Source organism: Cydia pomonella, chromosome 18 (genome assembly GCF_033807575.1).
Source record: "Cydia pomonella isolate Wapato2018A chromosome 18, ilCydPomo1, whole genome shotgun sequence".
NCBI lineage: Eukaryota > Metazoa > Arthropoda > Insecta > Lepidoptera > Tortricidae > Cydia > Cydia pomonella.
Window position 1 is genome coordinate 5,613,505 of NC_084720.1, and position 20,145 is coordinate 5,633,649.

At 35.8% G+C, this 20,145-nt stretch overlaps 1 protein-coding gene across 2 annotated transcripts in view; it reads left to right on the forward strand.

Moving 5' to 3' along the window:
• LOC133527842 (adipokinetic hormone/corazonin-related peptide receptor variant I) overlaps positions 1 to 20,145 on the forward strand; it is a 228,414-nt gene that overhangs the window by 149,491 nt on the left and 58,778 nt on the right. For both annotated transcript variants that reach the window (XM_061865033.1, XM_061865034.1), the window contains exon 4: positions 19,821 to 19,969. In XM_061865033.1, the coding sequence (XP_061721017.1) occupies positions 19,821 to 19,969 (149 nt within the window). The remainder of the gene's footprint in view (positions 1 to 19,820; positions 19,970 to 20,145) is intronic.

The window sequence follows — 20,145 nt, forward strand, 5'->3', positions numbered from 1 at the left end:
ATTTGTGCTACTACTGCTCAAGAGGACCATTACATCCGATTAAGTGCCCGACGAGAACGCTCAGTGACGGCTCGTACACTACAAAATCGACTACGGTTGACAACAGGTACTCGTGTCAGTAAATATAAAAAAAAAAATATTTTTATTCAGTAGCTTAAAAAACAAATTACAATATCTGCGCTGGTGCCTCTTTTTAAGTGAGAAAACACTTGTGCTAAAAGAGCACCGCTCTTGCACGCGGTTAATTTACAGTAACTTAGATGTAGAAAGTATATTAAACTATAGAAAAATAACAGATAACAAAATTTTTTCATTTACAACAATTTTGACAAGACACTATTATGATATATATAAGAGATGCATTGGGTACTTAATATAAAATAGACGTGTGTGTGTGTGTGTGTGTATGTGTGTGTGTGTGTGTGTGCGTGTTTGTTTGGGTCTATATCAATGTTCGTTATACTTATTTTGAATTAAGTTTTCTATGTCGTTGTAGCTTTTTGTGCCAGGAGGGGGCAGATACTTAAACTAAATTATTATTATTGTTATTTATTACTTTTATTTGGCATGTACAATACTAACATACTCGTAGCTTAAGTGTTATGTAATTATTATTAATACTCACTCTATGGATTCTGTCTGAAATAAACGATTTTTTTTTTTTTTTTAGTTTTTAGCCATTTAGTTAACCTATTCTTACACTCGTATGTAGTGCAGGAATAAATGTCAATGTGTTTGTTTATCCGATTATACAGATTGCAAGATTGTGCCTGTTGCTGTCTTCTGGCAAATGCAGTTTTCAAACTGTATGGGTTTTAATTACGTTAATATTTTTCCTACGTGTGCATGTATTGTTTGTTTTGTATGTAGTTCGCTTATGTGTTTTTAGAATAAGATTTAGAATGTACAATTTTCTCACAGACAATAAATTGCAGAGTGAGTAGAGTCTGAACGGCTTTCGGTGCATGACTTTTAGCAATGCTCTTTGAGCTCTCTCAAGCTCAAGAAACTTAGTCTTTGTGGCACCATCCCATACAGAGATACAGTATGTGATGACGGATTGAGCCAGCGATACGTAAACTTGATTAAGCACATTTTTTGACACTACATGCCTAAGATTTTGGAAAGTCCAGGTCAGTTTGCGGATCCTATTCATTATGTTCTCAGCATGAAGGTGCCACGTGAGACGCTGGTCAGTGACCAAACGATTCGTAACCGACTGCATGAAGGTCACCAAACATCCAGACGACGAGTGGTTCGAATTCCGCTAGCCAGCGTTCAACGTACAAATCGTAGAAATTTGTCGCCGATATTTGAACTGGAACCTTAACCAGTGGGGCATGGTTATTTTCTACAGACGAGTGCAAAGTGAAGTTTTTTAATGACGATCGGCGTGTTAGAGTTTGGAGACGACGTGGTGAACGCTTTTCTGAAGCTCGCATCCATGAAGTTGACCGTTTCGGAGGGCCCAATGTTATGGTCTGGGCCGGCATAAGCCTACACGGGAAAACGGAGCTGGTCATTGTAAATGAAGGTACCGTAACTGCACAGCGGTACATCGAAAGCGTCATTAGACCCCACGTGATCCCATTTTCACAGCGAGTGGGCCCTGGCTTCATCCTGATGCAAGACAATGCCCGTGCTCATACAGCTCGAGCTACTAAAGCTGTACTTGATGAAGCGCACATCGATGTCTTACCATGGCCTGCCAACAGCCCTGATCTAAATCCGATAGACCACTTTTGGGACCAGTTAAATTAAAACGACGTGTTAGGGAGAGTCAGCAAGAGGTTAACAACCAGCAGCAACTCATAAACATTTTTAAAAGGGCTTGGGATGTTATTCCAGAGAAAAATGTGAAAAACTTGATCGAAAGCATGCACTCAAGGGTGCAAGAATGTAATGTTAAAAGAGGAGGACATACCCGTTACTAACAAAAGTGTTACTTAGTGATTTAAAGACATTTTGTTTAATTTTCAGTGATTTCTAAGTTTTAAGTTTTTTTATTAGAGAAGTAAATTTTCATTAAAACTTTAAATTCTTTTTTTTTATTCGTTAATGGTTACAGAAATACACTTAAATAGTAAAAAAATAATGCCATTTTTTATTGTAAAAAAATTTATCACATAAAATAAGTATGTTTTAAGTTACAGCCAAAAAACTCAGTGGCCCTTATTTTCTTTTGAGGTGTATATATTGTTATCTCAAACATTAACTACATTGTTTTTAACTTGTCTAAAAACAATAAAAATTAAAAAATTATATATAAACTTGAACATATAAAAAAAAAACTAAAGCTAGTCACCGGGCGGGATTCGAACCCGTTACACTGGTTGTTTCTTGCCGTCCGCGTCTTAACCCGCTGGACCAGACGGACAGTGGCCGGCAACGCGAAATTAGCGACCATATTTTGCGTCGAAATAAAAACGCATGAAAACTCGAAAACACGCGTTTTCCCAAACATAACACTAATCTAGATCGATTGTTTACCGCCAAAAACCCCCATATACCAAATTTCAGCAAAATCGTTAGAGCCGTTTCCGAGATCCCGGAAATATATATAAAAATACAAGAATTGCTTGTTTAAAGGTATAAGATACTTTAGTATTGTATTATACTACTGATAATCCGCAACATGGCGAAGGCCACCTAAATCTTGTCAGGGTATAATTTGCTTGCCCTATGTTTAGTAGGCGACGATACATAGGTATAATATGTACATATTTCATAAAAAGAAGATACCTTAGAAATAGTATTTCTGGGACATCGATTTTTAGTTAATTCATATGCCATGTCACATTGTCAATCTGGAAACCTTACTCACCGGCAGGAACACAACACTATGAGTAGGGTCTAGTGTTATTTGGCTGCGGTGTTCTGTAAGGTGGAGGTACTTCGCCAGTTGGGCTCTGCTCTAAATCTGGAATGACATCCGTTGGGATGTGCCCTGCCACACTAAGCTAGATGACCTTTTGTCTTGTCAATTGGTCTCTGAGAAAATATTATATCATTTCTTATAGTCTGAAAATGGGTCATTGTTGTTCTATGAAGTGTACGTTATACATTTCTACTCTAGAGCATTTAACAGCAACATTCAAAAAAAATATTTTATAATTGAAGCAAAGTTAAAGGTCATGTATCTATAGTCAAACTGTCGCATTAAAAACAAAACAGACTTCAAACTCACTTCTTGTATGTTTTAACAAACCATATGAACGTCTGCATATTATTCGATAGGTACTTGACCAAACACATTTCAAAATTTTTTAACATAAAATTGATTACCTAATGCCTATCGTTATCGTGTGTCCTAAAAATAGCAGGGTATTGACCAGGAATCACAAAAAGGCGGACGGCGGCCCGGATCCGGACCGGCGACCTATTTTATTTTCTTGCTTATTTAATAAACTAAGTAGAATGGAACCGCGATGGCCATTTTATTTTAAGAACCAGACCCCTAAAGAAACTAATTGGTAACCCCTGGATATATCCTTAATCAATGTTTAACGAAAAATATTTTTTATGTGATCGCTGGAACCCTTTTAAGCTTTATACAGTTGAAAAGATGTTAACTTCACCGCACTCTTCTATTAACTAGTTAGTAGTGTAGTATAGTTAGTCCAAACTAAGTTGGCAGCGATTTTGATAGCCCAGCCTGTGCAAGTGTTAAGAGGCTGCATGCCAGCTTGGACCCTTCGACTCAGTCCAAAGGCGCGCTGTACGAATCGTTGACGATCCCAAACTCACAAGCGGTATTGAACCTTTAAGTCTAAGGAGAGACTTTGTCTCCTTATGTGTGTTCTACCGCTTGTACAATGGGCTGTGCTCTGAGGAATTGTTTGACATGATGCCAACGGCCACTTTCTATTACCGCACCGCTCGCCGTCGGCAGGGTGTTCATCCTCACACCTTAGAACCTAAATGGTCGCGTACTGTGCGGTTCAAGAGGAATTTCCTCCCGCGGACGCTCCGGCTGTGGAATGATCTCCCTTCCGAGGTTTTTCCGAGGGTGTACAGTATGGGATTCTTCAAAAAAGTAGTGTACAGGTTTTTAAAGGGTCGGCAACGCGCATGTAATCCTCTGGTGTTGCCATCGTGGTATAAAATAAATAAAAAATCATCCCTTACCCTTATTACAATATTCAACGTGAAAGTAAGGAGCGAAAAACAGATTTCATACAAATAGTTAAATGCTCCTCAACACTTATAATAATTAAAAATTCGAAAAAATCAAACATAGGGTTGTGGGTTGTGGGATAGGGCATACCTGTGGTTGATATACCAAAGATTGTCAAAATATTCCCAGTAATCCAGAGAGGAAAATGAAGACTACGTTTGTATGAAAAGGCGATTTCGCGAGGGTCCTCCACTTTCGTCTTAAGTAAACGTCATAATTTCATAGAAGTTTGACGTTATAATAACACTTGCACTCTCTGAGCTATCAAAATCGCTGCTATCTTAGCTTGGTCTGACTGTAGTGAATTTATTTTTATTTTTTATCTGTAGGGAGGTACAAACCCCTCCGTCGTGACATGGTGAATCCTTTTTTCAATATTTTTATTCATGCAATCTGGCCCTCTATGTACCCTATACACGGTAAAATGGTAAAAATGGAGATATAAAATGTATACCTGTAATAATAAAATACCTGGAAGCTGTTATAAAATATTCTCCAATATTGAGTCTCGGAAATATTGAAAAAATTATCTTTATTAAAATCTACGCATAATATGAATTTCATTATACTCAAAGTACCTATGCTCCTGTAATATATCCTGTATAGCTAGTCGGTTGTATGGCTTGCTTTCATAATGGACCTACATGCTTTTATGAAAGACATATTAAGTTTTTATTCCTACATTTTATGTGTTTCAATTATAGTCAAATGTAACCCTACATTTTGTCGAACCTTTATTACTTTGTCTTTGTAGCTATTCTGTTTCTCAATTTTATTGTATTATTTTACTTATTCAGTTACTAGTGGCATATTACGAACGAACTATTAAAAATAAAAGTTTTTGGCAAACAGTTCGATACAAGCTTTTATCGCTGACTTTACTTTACCACAGGCTACTAATATTCATCGAGACAATTCTAAAAATCTCAAACTTCATTAATTTGCGTGGTTTTATCACAAAGTTCCCATGGCCACCTCCTGTCTCCATCATCAGATCACCCGACTTAACTCAATCGGAATTTCAGTTCAATAGGAAACCGGGAAGTGGGTCAAATTTGGCTCACACAAACATACATACATACTGGAGTCTGTTCGGAAAGAGAATAGTTGTGGGGTCGTGGAATGTATTGGGCCCCATGCATTTCACGACTCTTTTCTTTCCGCATAGACTCTAATAGGGCAAATTAAATACAAGCTTGTAAAAACTCTGCGTAGATCGCGTAGGTGGAGTGAATCAAAAAGCGGTTGATAGCCCACTGACTATTCATTTGTCTATACGTCATTGTATTTGCGGTCAGTACTACTGGAGAATACTTACATAAAACCTACTTACATAATACTAACCATGCAGTTCACATGGCTTATTATGACCGCACAAAATGAAGACAATGTGTGTGGTCGCGATCCTCAGCAATGAGGGAACGAGGAAGAAGTAGAAATATACTAAGGACGCTAAGAAGAATTCCGTACAGTGACCCGCCATGTCCTATGTCAATACGTGTATAATTATATGTATTGCGGTTCCGCTCGTACAGGGGCATTGACTGTTATATATGTATTGGGACACGTAAGTCAAACACTTGTGTTTCGAGACAAAGACTGATTTATTAAAATATAGGAATACCCACGTATACCGATTCCTAATACGTCCAGCATCATCGGTGAGATAGCAATATAATTATGCACGAGCAATAGAGATAGGAACAGGCGGACCAATATACGGAATTCTTCGTGCTTAGCGTCCTTACTTTACAGTAGGTACAACATAGAATGAATGGAAGCCTTTAATTAAACCAATGTACATGTCGAATATCGGTTTTTATCTGCTGCATAACAACACACACCAACAAAACAACAACAAGCACACACACGCAGCACAACAGTGTCACAAGCAGTGGACTTTAGTGGAGCATCCACGGGCGGTCCCGTAGGGATGCATTTTATTTCCTGTTGCGACTTTTTGCATATTTTTGACCATTAGTCATAGCAAAGGAAACTCTTTTGTACCTGCAAATCTTCAGAAAATTCGCGTTTAAACGGGACAACGGTATACAATTACATGGAATGCTCTAGGAATAGAAAAAAAATTGCCCTAAATCCTTATAAATTAAGAAAATAAATTGGATCAGAGTTATGACTTATCAGTATAATTACCTTGAGCTATGTCTAAGCTTTGAAAAAATATATTCATAATAGTTTCATTACATGAACTTGCGTTAATAATGAAATATTTTCGCGAAATTGATGCCCTGAAAGCTATTTGGATTAATATCCATCTTAGTTAAATTAATAAGTACATGAATTGATATTAAAAGATAAAAGAAAGATAATGAAATATTAATAACTAGAGTTCTCCATAAAATTCCCCAATATCAATCACCCACAATGATAGTTGAATGTGTTACTCGATCCTATCCATTTTACGTTAGGCGGGGTAAGGGAAACCTTAGGAAAAAAAGTAAGGAAAATAAACAATTAGATATACTTAATAGTGCGTTGTGTATTAAGCGCGGTAAACAAGAATTTACGAACAAGTGTTCATTTTAAGTTCGAAGCCAAAGGCGAGGGCTTATTTAACACGAGTTCGTAATTCATGGACCTGTTCGCGCGCTCGTATCACACACAATATTTTTCACGACACTTGTGAGGAAAAAACTAAATTGTTAACAAAATAATTATCCGACAAAAAAATATAATTTATAAACGTGAATATTTTATTATGCCCAATATGCCCATGGGCGTAATGAAATTTAAAAAATATATATTGTCGCCCAGTATGGCGGCATACAATAACGCCGTTTACAAGCAAGTGCAAGATGAAAAGATATTAAAAACTAAATTGAATGATAATATTAAAAAGAAAACTAATGCATTCCCCCATAATGAAAAGTAATTCCCCCCCCCCCCCCCCCCCCCCCCACCTGACCTAATTTAATATATAGTACCTGGGCGACCGAGCTTCGCTCGGTTATAAGTTATAATATAACTATTTATTGTAATATGGTGGTGTATAGGTAATAATCTTAACTACATTTTTTTACTAAATTAAACTTGTCTAAAACAATAAAAATTAATAAATTATATATAAACTTGAACATATAAAAAAAAAAAAAGTTAGTCACCGGGCGAGATTCGAACCCGTAACACTCGTTTAGCAGTCCGCGTCTTAACCCGCTGGACCAGACAGACAGTGGCCGGCAACACGAAATTAGCGACCATATTCTGCGTCAAAAGAAAAACGCATGAAAACTCGAAAACACGCGTTTTCCCAAACATAAGACTAATCTAGATAGATTGTATACCCCCAAAAACCCCCATATACCAAATTTCAGCAAAATCGTTAGAGCCGTTTCCGAGATCACGGATATATATATATATATATTATATATATATATAATACGGATATATATATATATTATATTATATATATATTATATATATATATATATATATATATATATTAATATCAGCAGGTCTGTAAACTGGCTTCTACATTCTATAGTAAAAATTACTGCCTTCGCCGACCTGACACCGTGGTTGCACGGCGTGGGAGAGCAGGTTAACGAAAAATAGTATAACTCTTTGAGATTTAAGTTCACAAATTTGACATTTGTCTATTGAAGTTTGTAGTCAGAAATCGAAATATTGTTTTTAAGTACTTGACCAACCCTAATAATATTAAGGGATTTTATGTATAATTTCAATGGGTCATGCGCGTTCTACGGGCGTTATCATGTGTTCAATGTGTGAACTTAGATCTCAAACTGGCGCGGACGCCGGACGGATTTTATGGCACCCGTTCCGTGCACCCGCTCAAGTCGTCGAAGGGCCTAACATATCTATGTATACACGACGAGTACTAGTAATATTTCGTTCGAACGTTAATTACATGATGATGACTAGGTTACTCGTGCCACGCTCAAAGGCCGAACACAGCTCTCTTAAAAGGCTACCTTACATTTTTTCCATTCTTTTTGTTATTCTTAGAAATACCGAAGTATAATTCGACTCAATTTATTTGCAAGCATTCCAATTCAGATGAATAAATAAAGAATTAATCCCAAAAAGTTCACAAAAATCACGAATGCTGACGGTCTATTAAGAGAAACCTCGAACTTTTAAACCCAATTTAATTTATGATATTTAATGCACTATTAGGTAGGTATAGGAAGCGTGATCACGTTGCCAATATGATACCAATATCAATCATCTCAGCTCGTCCTTCTTGTACATATTAAATAACGCTGCCCCATCAGGCAAAACAGCCGTGAAAACGACACGCCTGTATAACAATCAATATACAAATCCACGCGTATGAAGTAACAGCTAATATGTGTATAAGTACAAGCGGGACACGCTGATATGAATATAACATTGGTAACGTTTTGATTAAATCGGAATATACCTGTACCCCTAGTGTAAATTTAATGGACATCATAACGTGACGAACGCGTTTGCGTTAAGTCTAATTTTGTATAGGATTTTGAGTTTACAAAACGTCCCGCTTGGCGCGCTCTTTCTAAATCCAATACAAAATGAGACTAAACGCAAACGCGTACGTCACATTTCGAAATCGAATTTATTTACACTATTTATTTACATTTATTTACTGAATGTACTTTAGTCACATTCAGTCGAGCGGTAAAAACTTTGTTAAAAGCTTATACACTTCACATACCATGTTGTATGGACCGATACAAAACTGACTTATACATTTTGTACGAAAAATTAAGGGTATTTAAGGCAAATTTAATGAACATATTGTCATAGGTTTTATAAACACTGTACAAGTTTTATTTTTCCATATAAAATAATTAAAGGTTTTAATAAATATTCGGGGTTTTCCCGAGGGGCTACAGTATGGGGTTCTTCAAAAAAGGATTGTACAGGTTTTTAAAGGGTCTGCAACGCGCATGTAATCCTCTGGTGTTGCAGGCGTCCATAGGCTACGGTGACTGCTTACTATCAGGCGGGCCGTATGCTTGTTTGCCACCGTCGTGGTATAAAAAAAAATTCAGCAAGCATTGTAAGTATCACTTGGTATCACTACTTTGTTTTATTTAACCCAAACGTCGCATTAATGACGCAAGAAATGCATTACGGCTCGAAAATTTTCAAAAAATATTAGTTTTATTACACTGCTGTAGTTAAGACTAAATTAGAATTTTATTTCATACCACTTGAACTTCTTCCACTTCAACATTTATACAGCCAATAGGCCACAAGGGCACTTTTACACGTCAACATGGAATTTACATACCTACAAGCTAAAAAAGCACATCTGCAATTATAAAATACAATTAACAAAAAATATGAAAACTAAAGTATTATATAACTTATAAACTCTCTTAATGTCGAATTACAAAAAAAAACTAAAATAATAATATTAAAAAACACAAACAGATACAAAAAAAGCGGCCAAGTGCGAGTCGGACTCGCCCATGAAGGGTTCCGTACCATTTATGACGTATTAAAAAAACTACTTACTAGATCTGGTTCAAACTAATTTTCGTTGGAATTTTGCATGGTAATGTATATCATATATTTTTTTTAGATTTTTCATTTCGTTATTTTAGAAGTTACGGGGGGGGGGGGGGGGGACACATTTTTTTTCACTTTGGAAGTGTCTCTCGCGCAAACTATTCAGTTTAGAAAAAAATGATATTAGAAACCTAAATATCATTTTTGAGGACCTATCCATAGATACCCCACACGTATGGGTCTGATGAAAAAAATTTTTTTTTTAAATTTTATGACGTATTAAAAAAAAAACTACTTACTAGATCTCGCTCAAACCAATTTTCGGTGGAAGTTTGCATGGCAATGTATATCAAATTTTTTTTTTAGATTTTTCATTCTGTTATTTTAGAAGTTACGGGGGGGGGGGGGGACACATTTTTCCACTTTGGAAGTGTCTCTCGCGCAAACTATTCAGTTTAGAAAAAAATGATATTAGAAACCTCAATATCATTTTTAAAGACCTATCCATAGATACCCCACACGTATGGGTTTGATGAAAAAAGATTTTTTGAGTTTCAGTTCTAAGTATGTATGGGGAACCCCCAAAATTTATTGTTTTTTTTTCTATTTTTGTGTAAAAATCTTAATGCGGTTCATAGAATACATCTACTTACCAAGTTTGAACAGTATAGCTCTTATAGTTTCGGAAAAAAGTGGCTGTGACATAATCGGACAGACAGACGGACATGACGAATCTATAAGGGTTCCGTTTTTTGCCATTTGGCTACGGAACCCTAAAAATATCGCAAATTATTTAGAGGTGCATATGTCTCTGTGTCAGAACTAAAAGATTATATAGGTAGTCTATCTAATTATCTTAACCATACGGTTAGCCAATTACTAACCATACGGTTAACTGTTTTACAAAACTGACAGTTAAAAGTGGGACGGTTTTTTTATTGCTCATATCGATAGTCCTCGTGACTCTGAGTAGAAATAACCAAAAAATTAGTTAAGTAAAAAAAAGTACAGGGTACACTTTTTTCTGAAAATACCCGTATAATGATAGTTCATTTTTATTAACATTAGAAAGAAGGTAAGCGATCTTGACGTGTCTTTTTATTAAAAAAACACTTTTGAAAAATAAGTCTCGACCAATATGTAAGAATTATAAATCATATATGTACGATTATTTACATTCCTTTGTTTGCAATTTTAAGTAATTTCATAAACTAATTTTTAACAAGCCTTTTTCAATAATTTCCAATAAAAAGACCTTGTTTACCTTTTTAGGTTTCCGTAGCTAAATGGCTTAAACGGAACCCTTATGGATTCGTCATGTCTTTGATGACTTTTTTCCGAAACTATAAGAACTATACTGTTACTCTGTACCCCTAGTGTAAATTTAGTCGATAGCGAAATGTGACGTACGCGTTTGCGTTAAGTCTCATTTTGTATGGGTTTTTGAACAGCGCGCCAAGCGGGACGTTTTGGAAAGTCAAAAATCTCAAACAAAATGACACTTAACGCAAACGCGTACGTCACGTTTCGCTGTCGAAAATATTTACACTAGGGGTACTGAACTTGGTAAGTAGATGTATTCTATGAACCGCATTAAGATTTTCACACAAAAAAAGAAAAAAAAAAAACAATAAATTTGGGGGTTCCCCATACTTAGAACTGAAACTCAATTTTTTTTCATCATCAAACGCATACTTGTGGGGTATCTATGGATAGGTCTTCAAAAATGATATTGAGGTTTCTAATATCATTTTTGTTTTTAAATTTGCGCGAGAGACACTTCCAAAGTGGTAAAATGTGTGTTCCCCCCCCCCTGTAAATTCTAAAATAAGAGAATGATAAAACTAAAAAATATACATGATGTACATTACCATTCAAACTTCCACCGAAAATTGGTTTGAACGAGATCTAGTAAGTAGTTGTTTTTTATACATGGTACAATGGTACGGAACCCTTCATGGGCGAGTCCGACTCGCACTTGGCCGCTTTTTCTACTGCTAAAAAAACGAACTATAGGTAGCCTTAAAATTCATAGGTTTTGTTCATTTTTTCTGTGTGCTTTTGTACATTGTAATTTTGACTAAATGATATCAATTCGATATGTACGTTCATCAAATCAAAATGTACGTTCGATTGACCGCCTTGACGCCAGACATCCTATTCCTATTTTCCTACTCGTAAGTACTTAATTGATTACTGATTAAGTGATTACGTAACAATCTTACAGAAAAATCTTTTTATAGATAACAGTAGGAGACCTAATTTCTTCTATATTTAGTCTAACAACAAAGAAAAAAACAAAAGCGGGAATTCGGGGTATAATTCCTGTGCTGAAGTTGGTAGGACAAGAGCTAGGTTCCTTATTAAACTTAGCTAATCTAAACTAGATTTTTTCCTTGGATGGACTAAATCTAAGGTGTATTTTAGGTATATTTTAAGCAAAAGTGTTTAGTTGAACACAATGACGTTGCCAGTTGATGGGCAACGGGGGAGGGACATACATGTGGTTAGAAATTTTGTTTTCTGAGGGGGGGGGGGAGGTGTCAGCTGCCCTTGACGACGCCCATAATTGAACACAGTAAAATAATATTCACATAGGCATAATCTAAAAAACATCACAAGTAAAAACATGAAGTACAAAATGTAATAACTAACATAGATCGTGTCATTCAGAAAGACGCGTGCATTGACTGGTATTGTCATGTTATTAAAAGTTAGATTTTGATAACTCTGCGTGTCATCGTGGATAACACGAAATATATTAATTATTATTGTACGAGTATGATGAGTAACGGCCCGATTCGAAGAGAGACTGAGATACAATAACGATAAGTTCTGTTTTAGATAAGTTCTCATTTAGATATCGTTTGTATATGTTTGTATGTCGTTTAATTGACAGAAGCAGCTCGATTCGGGACCAATGTCATTTTGTCGTTAGAAATATCACATCGAAATTGAAATAAAAGTCAATTTTGACATGTCTTTTAGTTATCGATCTTTTAAAGATCTTAAACGTCTCTTAATCATTCTTCGAATAGGGCCGTATATCTAAATAAACTATTAAAACAAATAGTAATTACGTACAAATAAAACTTTACACTAAAATCGAAACAATGTGCTTATTAATAAACTTTTCAAATTAAGATGAAACTTTCGTCAACGTTACTTTCGTATTAAGATTTTTCGTAATTACAGCAATTTTGTACTGCAGACGGCCTATCCAAGGCGCCACTTTGCGTCGTAGCGAATGAAACAGTAATATATCTCTATCACTCTTCCATATAAGTGCGACAGAGAGACGATATTTCTTCTATAAATTTTATAGTTGAGTTGGGAGCCCATACCTGAAATGTACGCAATTATAGTTTCGTACACGAAATCTTAATTCAACCATTACAGTCGACGAGTAGAAAAAATCAATAACCGTACATTCAAAAAAAAGCGGCCAAGTGCGAGTCGGACTCGCCCATGAAGGGTTCCGTACCATTTATGACGTATTAAAAAAAAACTACTTACTAGATCTGGTTCAAACCAATTTTCGGTGGAAGTTTGCATGGTAATGTATATCATATATTTTTTTTAGATTTTTCATTCTGTTATTTTAGAAGTTACAGGGGGGACACACACATTTTTTTCACTTTGGAAGTGTCTCTCGCGCAAACTATTCAGTTTAGAAGAAAATGATATTAGAAACCTAAATATCATTTTTGAAGACCTATCCCTAGATACCCCACACGTATGGGTTTGATGAAAAAAAAATTTTTTTTAAATTTGTATGACGTATTAAAAAAAAACTACTTACTAGATCTCGTTCAAACCAATTTTCGGTGGAAGTTTGCATGGGAATGTATATCATATATTTTTTTTAGATTTTTCATTCTGTTATTTTAGAAGTTACGGGGGGGGGGGGGACACACTTTTTACCACTTTGGAAGTGTCTCTCGCGCAAACTATTCAGTTTAGAAAAAAATGATATTAGAAACCTCAATATCATTTTTAAAGACCTATCCATAGATATCCCACACATATGGGTTTGATGAAAAAAGATTTTTTGAGTTTCAGTTCTAAGTATGGGGAACCCCCAAAAAATATTGTTTTTTTTCTATTTTTGTGTAAACATCATAATGCGGTTCATAGAATACATCCACTTACCAAGTTTGAACAGTATAGCTTTTATAGTTTCGGAAATAAGTGGCTGTGACAGAATCGGACAGACAGACGGACATGACGAATCTATAAGGGTTCCGTTTTTTGCCATTTGGCTACGGAACCCTAAAAAGTATGAATACCTACTTAAATGGTCAATTTTACACAGATCGACCTAATCCCACAGTAAGCTCAATAAGAATTGTGTTGTGTGTACTACACGACGATATATATAATGTTATGCGATATGTACCTATACATATAATATGTACAATGCCTCAAGGGCCTATTTTAGATCTAGTTATAGTAATCTTGAGACGCGTGCGTACAGATTATTTGCCGAGAGCCCTTGCCGCACTAACGCCGGCTTTCGGGATCCGCTTCGCCGGCTCCTTGCTTCCTACAACCAAAACTTTACTTCGATAGATATATTCCACCTGCCCACCGCTAAATATAGAAAAGCCTTATCAGATTGTTTAATATAGATTAATGTATACTAATTTAATTTATATATATACTCTTCATGCATGGGCTCCCAACTCAACTATAATATTCATTTCGAAACAGTTTAGTCAACTATAATGAAATGGACAAATCACACCTCGCCGCGGTCAAGAGGACGAAACAAAACGATAGCTCAAATTAATTATTCATTTTAGGTTGTATAGTAGAAACAATTGCTTCATAAGTCATAAACTCATATGTGACACCCTTAATATAGCAACATCCAAAGACTACGAAAACCGCTTACCATTGTTTGTTAGTCTCCGTAGGCTACGGTGGCCAAAATCGAGAAAAAACTGTCTAAAAATTGAATTTAGTGCAGAGCAAGTACCAGGGCCTCATGGACAAATCACACCTCGCCGCGGTCAAGAGGACGAAACAAAACGATAGCTCAAATTAATTATTTATTTTAGGTTGTATAGTAGAAACAATTGCTTCATAAGTCATAAACTCATATGTGACACCCTTAATATAGCAACATCCAAAGACTACGAAAACCGCTTACCATTGTTTGTTAGTCTCCGTAGGCTACGGTGGCCAAAATCGAGAAAAAACTGTCTAAAAATTGAATTTAGCGCAGAGCAAGTACCAGGGCCTCATGAGTTACGAGAAGGTGTCGTTGACCATCCAGCCGGCTCCCGGCGGCTGGGGCGCGTACGAGTATGAAGGTATCGCGGCTGTTCGTGTATCTTAAATAGCTGTATACTTTTGGCTTGTTTACCTGTATGATTTTATTAGTTTAAAGTATTATTTTTATTGACTCGTACAAAAAGTATTGTATACAATAGTGATATAATCAAGCTTTTCAATCTCGTACCTCACTTTGGCAATACGATACTCGACTGAAAAGTTCTCTATTATATTACGATTGTATAAAATACTATTTGAATCCTCTTGGTTCTAAATTTAAATAACAATTTATTTAAAAAAAACGTATAAACTTACGATTAAATGACGATAGCTTCGTTCTTAACTCACCGTTGCATGTAAAAGAAGTGGATCGTAGTTAGTAATTGAATTCAATGTTGCTCTAATGAAAAGGGGTACAAGTCTCGCGCAGCGCCGGTGAAAAGGGCATAAGTTCCGTATAACGCTTACACCCTTTTTCACCTAAGCTGTGTGGAACTAGTACCCTTTTTTGTTACTAGAGCCACAGCAATGCAAATGCGTCTAGAATATGTTGGGTCACGTCTGTATTAGATGGAATTTAAATATCCGGGTCTTAACGACATCTTATTGAAACGGATAACTTTTTGAAATAGAAACAAATGTTTTTATTACAAGCTTTTATTTAAGTTGCATATATATATTTATCTATATGTTTGTACGGGTCAAATATTGCAAGGTAATTTGATCCATATTCCGGTTTCCTACGAACCTGAAAATTTACATACATATGTAAGTCGGGTGACAATGCAATAATATGATACCATCGAGCTGATCTGATGATGGAGACAGGAGATGGCCATAGGAACTTTGTGATAAACCATATATGTAAAGGAAAATATAGAGCTGTCTAAATACCCAGTAGAAAATCAACTTATGCTAGGAGACAATATGATGTACAATCTGCGGTCTAAGGTCTAAGTACATATAAGTAAGAAAATTAAATTCACAAATAAGTAAATAGTAGGATCTTAATTCATGTAAATTAAGGATGAAAGTCTATTACCTACTACTTTAATATTGTAATTTAATAACCGACACCACACACACACACACACACACACGCACACGCACACGCACACGCACACGCACACGCACACGCACACGCACACGCACACGCACACGCACACGCACACGCACACGCACACGCACACGCACACGCACACGCACACGCACACGCACGCACGCGCGCGCGCGATTACATACGATATATGATATTCTTTATTGATTTTTGGCATATTAATGAAAACGTTTAAGTATTTACTTGATATTATGCTATGAGTTTAACGTGATTCTAACGTTTAATATTTTTTTGTGAAAAAACGGCGTATCGTTACAAACATCTTAGGGTGCTTCATAGAACAGAGACAGATGTGCACTTACAATTCTTAGGTAGTCTTTCGTCAAATAACAACGGATCAGCACATACGTTAGCTGATGCTTGGTAAAACAATGCCATAAGTGGACATCTGTCATACAATTTCTAAAAATAATACATTAAATAAAAAGAAATATAACACATTCAAAGCATTTACATGAACACATACAATTTTTAAAGGAATTTCATTTAAATGCAAAAAAATTATCCTCAAAATTCAATCGCGCAATCTTTAAACCACCCTATTGAAAAGTAGAGAATTTGCAGATGTGGATTTGTTTTACCGAGGGTACGCATTACTTACTCATTATGAATGTTGCCGAAACGATCCATTTAATTTCATTAGTTCTCCGTGGGTTTTTGTCTGATTTTGCTCTCTGTATTGTAGCCCGCAAATAACTAAGCAGTTAATTTACTTCTCTGTCTGCTCGGCGCGTCCGGGTAACCATTGAAAAAACTCAACTTTATTTTCGTCCATTTATTTTTTGCCTCATCTGCTCTCGTAAAGCTCTTTTCATTCGTCAAAAACTGATGAGAAAGTTGCATTTTATCCACAACATGTACATTTTCAATTGTTTCTTCATGTTGGCTGGTGGAATTGACTTTATAGTGCTTTTGAATAAAAAAATATTTTGATTTGATTTGTTATGTTTTCCTCGCGTTGGTGTGGTGAGAAATGTTGTGTTTCACTCGGTAGCAAAGTGTGTTTAATGGCTCTAATGCATGGGGCAAAAAATTCTACTTTTCGAACAACTCGCCTTTCGTTTGCTCGAGTACCAATATTAGCACGAGGAGTTATCGAAAAACTTTACCACCCTTGTAAAACAAACTAGTTCACAGGAACAGAATCGATCGAAAAATCGGTTAAAACCGGTTTCGGTTTTTAGAATCAACAATCCTTAAATTCATTGCCATTGCCAAAAGATTGCTTCACGTGTAAAAACGAATGCTATTATAATATATACACGATTTTATCACGAAATTAAAGACAGAATATCTGACTATTTTATTGTATTGTATTGGAATAGGGTAGTTTCCAATTTTTTGAAACGCTTGTATTACGTTCTATATTAACTAAAAGTTGCCCTAAAATTCAACTTTTATACTAAAAACGGCTTTAAATATGTTAAATTAACAAAATATATTTTGACAGATGATTTCGCGTCCAAAACCCTCTTTGAAAATTGTGTGACGTCACAGTTTACGGTTTGACACATAACTACATACACACGTAGAAGATACAAACTGTCAACTGACATTTGTCATTTGTTGTTTATCGCCTAACTGTCAACAGTGTCAATCCGAGAGTTGCGACGTCATCAGAATCTTAAATGACGTTTCGAGTTTGGTCACGTGACGTGTGCCAAAAGATATATAAAAATTCAATATTTACAAAAATATGGTCATTACGGGTCCCCTAAAAGTAGTTTAACATGTTCTTATAATCCAAAAGAATTTATTGGGATACAATTTTGCTCTAAGATTTGTAGATGGAAACAACCCTATTGTCAAATGACTTAATGTTATTTGTAACTAGGAATAGGAACAAACCAATTTTATTAAATTATTTTTTTGGTTTGTGGGTAGGTCATTTTTTTTTTATTTATATGACAATATCAATTTATAATTTAATGTTATTTGTCTTAAATCAAATGGCCCAATCCCAAAATCTTGCTCTAAGTTTTTCGCTGTCTTCTAGTATATATTCAAGTAGTTAATTCGTTTACTGTTACTACCTTCCTTTATAAAATATTTGCTAAGTTATTATGGATTTGTAAAGTAGGAAATAAATGAAATAAGCTTTGTTTTTACTCCATAATCAACTTTAATTAGTATTTGTACTATTAATCTCAATTGAACTATACTACAACAATTCACGTCACGTGTTTCTTCTCGAAAAGTCAATTAGAAACTGATGGTGTTAGCTTAAACTGGGCAAAAACAGGTAGTCAAGTAATTCCATTCTTTAGGGTTTGAACTACCCTTTCCTATTAGTGCGAAAGAGACAAAAAAGGTTGTCGGTAAGTCGTTATCACCGAACCAACAAAAGACTCTAAAGCTGCCATTGATATAATTGATTACGTGGAATTTTTCTACAGCGCATAGCATAATAAAATTATAAGTAAGACCTTTTATACCCATTTTTATTACAAAGTACTACTATACAATTCGTACACCAGCACGGATGTCCTGCCACTGCCAGTACTTTATATTATTTAAATCTTTCGTGTTTTTGTATTTTGTACCGTAAAAATTCATTTAAAGTTACAAATGATCAAACTAACACAACACCACATTATTTGATTTGATGTCGATTCAACCGGTTCAGGATTACCCTACCCCTAACGCCTATTATTTATACCCTTATAATGAATGAATCATCAGGTAAATAAAAAAAACCGAATAAAACCGAAACCGGTTTTTTCAAATTCTAAAACCCGGTTTTGGGTTTCCGTCAAAAAACCGGTTTTAACCGGTTTTTTCGGTTTCGGTTAAAACCGGTTTGCATTCCCTAGCTCGAACAAACTTATCGTAAAACAATATTGGCTCAGGATAATTTCACTAGTTTAGAACTCTCGGATCTCTCTCTTATAGAATCACTTTGTTGTCCGTCCGGCCGTCTGTCTGTCTGTCAAGACGCTTTTTCTCCAGGAACACGTGGAGGGATCAAGCTTGGAGCTGTGAAAAAATCAAACTTCTAAGCCAACGCAATCAAAAGATACAGCCGTTTATGCCGCAAATTTCCGCAAATTTTCGACACTCGCAAGGGAATCAAAACCTACAGGGTACTTTCCGTGAACTCAGAATCTTGAAATTTGGTACGAAACATCGTCTTATAGTACAGATTAAGGAAAAATTGCGAAAACCGTAAATGTTTAGTTACATATCATATAATAAAAACATTTTTAATAATTGATATGACCCAATTGTCGTGATGGGTGAACTTTTACTTACTCGTATATACCTACAGGTTTGTACGGAACCATCGGTGCGCGAGTCCGACTCGCACTTGGCCGTTTTTTTTTTATTAATCACAACATAACCTAACGCGACTTAAAAGTTGAAATAACTGTCATAAGGACCATCATTTGAAGCAAGAGGTATACAAGTGTCGCAAGTATAGTGGGGATCCGTTAAAGGGTATATTCGGTTTCGTGTTTTGATTACCAAAAAGAAGAAAAAACAATTTTTGAAGCGAAAAAAAGAATTCTTTCATGGGGCAGATCGTCCAAGTCGACATACAAAGGACATAAATGTTAAGCGTCAAAAAAAAACTTTTTTTTTTCTAATCATAATACGATACCGAAAATCCCTATTTTTGTTACGCCTTATATTGAGGTGTAGTTCACACAATAGAAAACTGTCCCTAAATTTAAATTCAATATTATTTACAAGGTTTTTTAAGCGTACTTTTTTGCGTACGTACTTCCCTACAGCCTCTGCAACTGATGAATGCTTTCTCCCCAGGTGACATTCCTAATGATGCCGCTGGAGATCGCGTGGGCGGGCACCGTGCAGTGGCTGGCGGGCGACCTCATGTGTCGGCTCATGATGTTCACGCGCACCTTCGGTCTCTACCTGTCCAGCTTCGTACTCATCTGCATCGCTGTTGATAGGTGAGTAACGAACAACGAACGGATTCTTGCTAGTCTACGCCTCACCTGAAATTCCTATGTTTAATACATTTTTTAAATGTCAAAATCGAAAAATCTGACGACCGGTCTGGCCTGTGGGTATTAGTGACCCTGCCTATGAAGTCGATGGTCCCGGGTTCAAATGCTGGTAATAGGGC